This window comes from Rissa tridactyla, chromosome 5 (genome assembly GCF_028500815.1).
Source record: "Rissa tridactyla isolate bRisTri1 chromosome 5, bRisTri1.patW.cur.20221130, whole genome shotgun sequence".
Classification (NCBI taxonomy): Eukaryota; Metazoa; Chordata; class Aves; order Charadriiformes; family Laridae; genus Rissa; species Rissa tridactyla.
In genome coordinates, this window is record NC_071470.1 from 8894425 (window position 1) to 8903596 (window position 9172).

Below are 9172 nucleotides of genomic sequence, written 5' to 3' on the forward strand. Positions count from 1 at the left end.
CTGTGTATCACCACTGGGTCAAGCTGTCTATGTCTACAGAGTTGCATCTTCAAGACAGAGCCATTGCAAATGGACCATAAATCTTACCAAATACTCCAAAAAACTTATGGGTATGCACTCTAATGGTGAATAATCCATAGCTGCATCATTTAGGACAACATGTGTCTGAAAAAAAACATTAAAAAAAAAGTGTGTATTTAGGTCTTGTGAGGCCACCTCACCAAATGAGACAATTGCTGACCTTCCTGTCACTTCCAGGTTCTGGAGCGGTATGTACAACCGCTTCGAAAAGGGGCTGCATCCTCGACAGTCAGTTACTGATTATCTGATGGCAGTGAAGGAAGAAACTCAGCAGCTGGAAGAAGAGCTGGAGGTCTTAAGAGAGGTAATAAACACCTGATCTTGGTGCCCCAGGTTTAACCAACGGTAAATGAAATCCAAGTCTGTACGCTGCAGAGTCCCCGACATGCTACATCCTTTTCTGGCATGAGGATGCTCAGCCATCATCTTTGTTCTCACATAAATTACAATGAATGTTTTGCACTTATTTCTTTAGGGCTAAAGTTTCACCTGTGTTGGTGCACAATTACTACTCCTGAAAATTTTATATCCTTCTGTAACTCCAAGGGATGCTGTAAGTCAGCATCGGTTTGTGATAAATTGTGTGCTTCTCATACTCCATAAATGCAAATTGGCAGTTTTAGAAGGTGCCAATTGGGTTGGGCTCTGAACTTAGTTTCTTTCTTTATTATTTGTTGCTGAAGGGGGCCTACAAGAAAGCTGGAGAGGGACAGGATGAGGGGTAATGGCTTCAAACTGGAAGAGGGGAGATTTAGATTAGGTATTAGGAAATTTTTCACTATGAATGTGGTGAGCCCCTGGTCCAGGCTGCCCAGAGAAGCTGTGGCTGCCCCATCCCTGGAGGGGTTCAAGGCCAGGCTGGATGGGGCTTGGAGCAACCTGGTCTGGTGGGAGGTGTCTCTGCCCAGGGCAGGGAGTTGGAACTAGATGAAGTTTAAGGTCCCTTCCAACCCAAACCATTCCATGGTTCTATTATTTTTTTTAAAAGGCAAAGACACATAAGAGGATTACTGGGCCCTAAATATGCCCATGTAATATATGCTGTTTCCTTTATTTCAGAGACTGGCGAATCTTCAGAAATCACAACTAAATGATAATAAAGTCAAGAGTAAGCGACAAGAGCGAAGCAAAGAGTTAGGGCTTTCTACTTCCAACAACAGCTTAGCTAACACTCCCCAGGAGTATAGCAATGACCTGAAATCATTCCCGTCCCGGAGCCCTTCACAGGGGGATGAAGAAGATTCAGCCCTGATTTTGACGCAGGACAACCTGAAAAGCTCCGACCCTGACCTCTCGGCTAACAGCGATCAGGAGTCTGGCGTGGAGGACTTGAGCTGCAGGTCCCCAAGCGGGGGTGGCTGCTTGCCCAGTGAGGACAGTGGCAAGGATTCAGACGAGGCTGTATTTCTGGCAGTCTGAAACACCATCACGACAGCAAGGATCTGGATGAAACTGAGTCTCTCACGGTCTGGAATGACATCTTTTCATCAGATAAAGAACGGAAGTGGTCTGTGGCCTAAAGAAATAATCCAAAGAAAGGGAACTGTGCAATTGTGTAAGGAAGGACTGAAACAGAACAAGCCATTATTAGTTTTAAGACATAATGCTAAAGAAAGGTAATATCTGCTGTTATATTTAGTTAAGCCAATGTGGTATTCGTTTTGACTTTATCAATGCTATATGTAAGTATTCCTTACTTTGTACATTTCCATAATTACTTATTGTACAAAGTAATAGTACTTTGGAATGTCACGTCTTTGGAGAAGAACTCTCTTACACATAGGAATAAGGCTGAAGATTCATTAGCGTTAGCTTACTGGTGAAGCAGTCCAAACTGATTTTTTTTAGAGCTCTTTTGCCTTCAGACATATTGTGTACATTCTTCACTTTTTTTTCTTTTTTCATGAGAGGTGTTAAATTTTGAATTCCAACAATTATTTGGCATCTTCTCCTACTAGGATCTTTTACGGCAAAGTAAAACTAACAAAGGGACATGCTCGATCCCGCAAAAACGTCCTTAAGTAAGCAGCTGCTGCTGCTGCACCCGAAGGCGTCCCGTTTGTATCCAACCCTCAACCAGTGCTGAAAGTTCAGTAGTTTTTGTGAGCAAACCTTCAAGAAACACACCACCACTGACACAGCCTTCATGGTAAAGCATGCCTTTGTCACCAAAGGCACATTAGGCAGTATACTCTGCCCTCTTGACGCTTTGTTCTCAAGTTTGATGGTTTATATCGTACCCTTGTTCCAAACTGCCTACGTAAGATATGAAGGTAAAATTTTAAAGGTAATTCTCCAGCCTATTTTGATTCCTACTTGAAAATGTTTTATTTGAGTGGGCGTGAGGCACATAGACATTAGAGAGAACAGGGAAATCAAAACCACTTGTAAGAACCACTTATGAAAGCATCCCTCCAAATTCTGAATTAAAGCTTTTGCCCATAAAGGAACCGTTATAAGGAATATTCCTTCCAAATCTTATTGCTGAAAATAAACTAACCACAGCCAACGGGTTTTTTTATCCTCACACAAAATTTCCCTTTTAGTATTTGCCAGCCTGAAGAGAGCATGGCAATGCTAATTTAAAAAAAAGACTGATTCGCCACAACAGAAAGTTTAATCTCGTTGGGTTTAAGAATTTTCATAGTTTTTAAAAGTAGGAGTACAAGCTTTCATAATCACTGGTACGGAAGTAAACCACTGAAAACTGTTTAAAATTTGGGATGTTCTGAAACTCACCAAAAAGGCTTCCATATCCGGATGCAATTCTTCCAAGGGTTTTTTTGTTGGGTTTGTTTTGTTTTTTTTTTAATTTAAGCAAGCAGTTAAAAATATAATTGATATGGCTGCTCTTACCTGCTTGGAGACAACGTGGTACTGAACTCCAGGAAAGCAAAGCAGCAGTAACTTAAGTTTACTTTGATCGCGTCTCATACTCCTCCTTCAAATACAGACTTACCGGCAGAATCAAATTATATAAATATACCTCAATTTAGAAGCTTTACATTTTATTATTCAGTCTGCTGTTATGGAATGGCTTTTCATTCTGTTCTACGAACTTCTGGTATCAAAAATGAGTAGGTAAATTAATGTTCTCTTAAGGGAGCTGCTGTCTTTGAACAAATAATTCCACTCCTAACAGCAAGATTTATCTTAATGTGATACTGGAAAGGCCAGATTCTCAATTTGATAAATCACTGTAGCTCAACTGAAATAAATACAGCTATAATTTATACTCGGTTCAGAATCTAGCCTTCTGCTTTTTAATCTTTACAAATTTTTAATAAATGAAAGCCCTGATTTTAATTGCACTTTTAAAAATGCTTCATATTTTGAACATAGCCTGTAAAATTTATGGTATTAAAGGACACTTTGAATGGGTTTTCTCAAACTAAAGAAACGTGCTGCAAAGTCAGCAATGAAAACTTAACACTCAAATATTCTGCCTAAAAATGAGTTTGAAAACGGGCAATATTATTGCACAGCTTTAAAGTGTAAAGTTGCGTATGATGGCATCGTGTCCTATTAGACATGTCTAGAAATAAATGCGGCACAGCAATATATGCAAATTCAAAGCACCATCTTCATGTCGCTTATGCAACTCTTTGTAACTCGCTTTACAGCTGAAATATTAACATATTAACATTTTATATTAAGCCTTTACTTAGCCGCCCACTGTAACGTGTCTTTCAGTCCTTGGAATTTTGCGTTGGCTACCTCCGTTTTCATTGTAATGGATGTATCTGTGCCATTATCAGCCTGCTGAGAAACACCTTCAAATAAACACTGAGGTCATTTAGCGTTACGTTATTTCACAGCAGTGAATGAAACAAAGCTTTGCTTTCCCAATTGTTGTAATATAGTTCTCCATTTACTCAAGAATCACTCTGTCACTGAGATCAAGGGATTTTTTTATCTTCCCTACTTCAATACTTGGATACAGGAGTTTAAGCTGTGGAGGAACCTACAACTGATAACCAGAACTGAGGCTGCTGTCACTTGAGTTAATTACATGGGAGCATGCTACACCCCTATATAATTTTTTTTTTAGGGAATGCAAGACAAAAAGGATGAGAAAACCACACTATGAACTGCACAGATTTCTTGTAGCGATATCCCCTCTGCTGCAAATCCTTGCGCATTTAGCACGAGGGCACTGTAATTTGAAATGGGACACACATGAACGGAACTAAACAGCTGGGGAAAAAGTAACAGAAGAGCATTACAGAATTCTGTGGTGTAATTTCAGCCTCCCTGGGTTCAGGCTGTTCTTTAGTATGAAAATGTGCAAATAAAGGATGCTGAAGGTGATGGGATCAAACAGATGAAGCTTCCTCTAAAAAGATCACCACCTAAAGACCAGAAATAAAACTGTATTCAGTAGCTGCCTTTATTGGCAGCTCTATGCAAGACGTAGACGAAGGCGGCAAACTGGCAATGTGTTCTGAAGAGCTGAGGAATAAGCAGTTGAAGGGCACAACTCAGACTGAAGGATATCACTAAAAGTAAGGAGAGAAAAAGAAAAAAAAAACAAACAAAAACCAGGAAGGAGGCAGGGGAAGAAAGCTCTTTGTAAAATTAGCAGTAAGGCGGCAAACTACATTCTTTGAAGACAGGGGCAAGCCAGAGCACCACTTTACACAGCATGAAAGATGTCTGACGACACAAACCAAGAACAATTAAAACCCAGTGACAACAAGGAGGCAGCTTTGCAACGAAGGTAAGCATTGTGTCGCTGCTGACCAGCTAACTTGCTGCTTTTATGTGGACGCTGCCCTGATCTGCACAGAGAGTCCTCAGCTTCATCCCAAACATCACAGTGGAGGCAACGACCTGCTCCTGTGCGCGGGCTGGAGGTCGAGGCAGTTTTTAGGTTGGCTGGTCACCCTGCCACCCTATGCAGAGACACCACGGGGACTGAAGAGTCCTCCCAGGACAGGTAAGTCACTGACAATTCCTTTGGGAAGGGAGGAACGTGTGGTGGGGTAAGTTAGGAGTAGGGCAACTTATCACAGTACTAAGACCAGTGAAAAATCTGCCAAAGATCCAGGGCCAAGCGTGCAGCAAACCCCGAATTCAGAGAGGCCAGAAACACTGGGGGCGACGAGAAGAAAAGGTAAAATAAGCATTCAATTTACTTATATTAATTAAATTGCCAGTAGAGCACCTGGAGACGGCTAATCAAATCACGTTAAGTCTTAAAATAAAATTTAGTGCTTTTTTAATGTAAATAATTTGGGAAAGAAGCTAATGAAACCTTGTAGGTCCACCAGAATCGTTGTGACTGAATTCAGGCAAGGACTCATTTTTAAGTGTGCTGGTTGCCAAGGTTATTCCGATGAATCTAATCTGTTTCCAAAGACTAAAGAACACAGTTCTTCAGTTAAGGTATTTATGTTAAGGTACTTATATATAATATAGATAACATCATTATCTAAAATGATATATAATTATTTTATAATACTATATATACCTTAACATAAATATATATAACATATATATATACAAAAAACCATATTTATATATAACATATATATGTGTGTTTTTTTAAATATATCTATATATATAAAAAAACATATTTATGTTAAGGTATTCCCTTATCATTGATATACAAGCTTTCTTTGTAGCTTATTACTACACGTAAATTCAACCTCTACAGGTATCTGACCAAAACAAGGCATTTACAAAAGCACAATATGGGTTTTCAAAGCCCATTTTAATGAAGGTGGCTCCGGGAATTAACGGTTTTGAAAGGCTTAAACAGGAAAAGTTCGAATCACTACATGCAAAGATTAAGTTTGTCCTTGAGTAATTTACTGCATCTGTTTCCAACACAATTCTGCATCCACCCAAAAAGTTCTGCAATGCCTGACTCTATCCTTAAGTTAGACAATTACAACATACACTATAAATCCCAAAGCCTTTATTTGTAAGTTTAACACATTACAGCATTTACTGCTTAGAACAGCGTATACAATAAGGCTGTGATAACTGACTTAACTGTGTTTCCTACTAACTTAAACTTTACCTGAAGGGTCTTAAATCTCTCTTTTAGAAAGACATATCGTAGTCTTTGGAAGGAGTAGGAAGAACTTGGACAGAAACAGGACTGAAAGATTTCCAACTTCCACATTTGGTCCAGGTCCAAAGTGGCAAAGCTGCAGGAGTATGTACAGAGCAAACAACAGAACTAGAGCTGGTCATTAGATACTGCTCAGAAATGACTTTATTATAGTCTCTTGCTTGTGGTGGTGGTTAGCATAGCTCTGCGTACCTGATAATCCATCTTCCAGAAAGGTTAGCATGTCAAATACACTGTGAAATCCAGGAAAACTTTCTTCTCTAAGCCCCAGCAGAACTTACCATTACCACCAGCCATATACGAGATCACCTCAAATGCAACCTACTCACATTTCAGACTTACATTTTAGAATTTCTCTGGTCTGCAATCGCATCAGTTACAATTGCTGTATGGAGAATTCAGTTCTGGATTTAAGCAGTCACCTGACTCAGGGAGGAACAAGAGCCCTAAACTCAGCTACAGAAACCATTTAGTAGTAAGATCAGATATTAAAATTAGGCAAAACACAGACTCAATTAGCAGTTACAATACTCTCACCCCACCCCAAAACTACTGCAACACCAGAGACAAGCCGCCTCCTTACTCTTCTATTTCTTGCTCATTTATTTCACTTTGCCACTTGGTGGCACGCCGCAGCACGAGCATGACACAGCGCAAGGCCCTCCAGGAACAGATGACTGTAGGTAGCCTGTTATTTCAGATTGCTTAAGAATTCTCTTGACTCATTTCAACAGATTTTAGAATATGCATCTAACAGCAGCTGCCATTCTCTTACACTTCATAGGGAATTGTTTAAAGCTGGATTTACACCTACATGCCACATTTTGGCAAAATAAGGTAAGGAATGCACTTAACGGTGAACTACCAGCATGCTAGAAGCCAAAAAACCCAAACTTTGGTAGAGCACTACCAGTGTTCTACTAAGTCTTCTGGTGCAAGCATGAAGATTACCTGTAAGGAAAAATGTTCCCATTGGCACAACCAGTGTAGGACTAAAAGAAAAAAAACCAAACCAAACCAACAACCCAAAAGCCAAACCAGCAGCAGGTTGGCTTGGCCTTTAAAGGCCAGAAACAGGCTGGCCATTCCTGCACGTGACAGGGTCCCTGTAGCTAACCCAGTACGCCCTTGCTGAACACAGGGACTTCTGTGCTGCTTCTCTTGAGGACGCGTTTGTGACTGCAGAAGGGGCTAAAAAAATAGAGGGGCGGGGGGGATAAAAAAAATAATAAAAAAAAAATCAATGGAACAGGAATAGGAACAAGATGAGAGAAAGAGAATGGAAAGGAAGAAACGAGAAGACCTTAAATTTTCATAGCTCTGAATAAGAAACACTGTACAAGAGCTTGCATTGAACAGTGATGTTTTCTTCTAGACTCTCCTCCACTGTCATCAGAAGGACTCCATGGAGAGGTCCTGAATTTGTAAGTTTGCTCAGAAACGTACCATAAGAGGAAAAGCTGAAGTGTTGAGAACTTGTACTAGTTTGGGAAACAAATCCCCTGAAGGTGACCTGGATGGTTCAGTCACAGTGGAGCACCATAATACACCGCATAACATTCAACAGGAGGAGGCAGGTGAGGAAGGTGTTTGGTCATGTGTTCCTTTCTCTGCTGACAGGGAAAAAAACAACAAAAAACCAGCCTTGTACAGAATTGTGTGTCTCATCTTCAGGATTGTTAGCTAGATACTCAGAAAAAGATCCAAAACTACTTCTACACTCAGCACAAAACTAGATGGAGTTTGCCAAGAAGGTAACACTGATGACTTCAATCTAACTCTTCTCCAGAGCTGCAGAAATCACACTACTCTCAGACCCAAGTCCAGAACCACTTGGAAACCTATGTGATCTCATTTTTAATTAGGGTTTAGTTAGCTGATTAGCAGAGGTGCTATGTCAATATATAGAAGCAATGTTATGCACAGTCAGTAGAAAGATATTTTGGAAGAAGACAGTCTAAAATTATTGCTTAACCAGGGCACTTACAACCTGTTCATTTTTTCAGGCACCTATGTATCTTCTTTGATTTGGACCATAGTTCTGTTTTCTTGGGACATCTAATCTCAGAATTTGGACCAGCTTTACAAAGAAAAATCCCACCAAATACCAGTGAAGAGTTTACTCACCCTGAAAGGCCGTAGCTTAAGACACACAACAGATACTGTAAAGCATGCCAGGGCTGAGACTAAAGCCCCATTTGAAAATTTGCTAGCCTGTGGAACAGACTTCTTGCACTTACATGATTTTCATAACTCCAAATCTACTCACTTTTCTCCAATTTGGAAGAAATACCTTATTGCATTTTGCCAGAGGAGCACTGAGTTTAGGACTGACTGAAGATCAGTGATACAGAAAAGCGTTTGCTTGGACTGACGTGCTTGAGTTTGAGACTTGAACCTGTGATGTTCTGTGACCCCATCTAGGGAACACAGAGGCAGCGTCTTGGCTAAGAGGTTTATCTCCAGATTGCTTCCTGACAAGAAAGGAGCAGGATTCCCGACACATTACTTAATCAGTGCTTTATCTTATTTATCTCTCAGAACTGTACAATTCCTTCCGTTCTTGTGAAACTTGACTGCCTCCATGAAAACCTAATGCACCGATGAGGTTAAAAAAAAAACGTATCTTTTTGCAAGAGCAAGGGAGAACACACATGCATGTTGTGTTGTTCTCCTGTAGAATACTGCACTTGGTCCTATCCATTTGCACCACGTATATCCCCATCCTAAAAAAAGTCAGCTCACCAAAGTGATTGAAGGGCAGAATTAAGTCTCCCTTCCAAATTCTATCACTGGTCTTAACGTAACACACTATGCGATTCCAGCCAAATTAGTTTCTTTGTTCCTTAAAATTAGGAAAAAAACCCTTCTACTTCACCAAGAACGCCAGAAGTAGTTTTTTCAAAGTGCTTTTGAGTTCCTCACATGATGAACATACTCATATTGCATAAAACAGAAACTGGGAGGTGACCTGATTATTTTTAAGTAAAAACAAATATGAAAATGAAA

At 40.1% G+C, this 9172-nt stretch overlaps 1 protein-coding gene across 3 annotated transcripts in view; it reads left to right on the plus strand.

Annotated features, from left to right (window-relative positions):
• Positions 1 to 3402, plus strand: part of MTMR7 (myotubularin related protein 7) — a 50345-nt gene extending 46943 nt beyond the window's left edge. For all 3 annotated transcript variants that reach the window (XM_054203038.1, XM_054203039.1, XM_054203040.1), the window contains 2 exons: positions 259 to 385; positions 1141 to 3402. In XM_054203038.1, the coding sequence (XP_054059013.1) occupies positions 259 to 385; positions 1141 to 1500 (487 nt within the window). In that variant the 3' untranslated portion in view covers positions 1501 to 3402. The remainder of the gene's footprint in view (positions 1 to 258; positions 386 to 1140) is intronic.
• The last annotated feature ends 5770 nt before the right edge of the window (positions 3403 to 9172 follow it).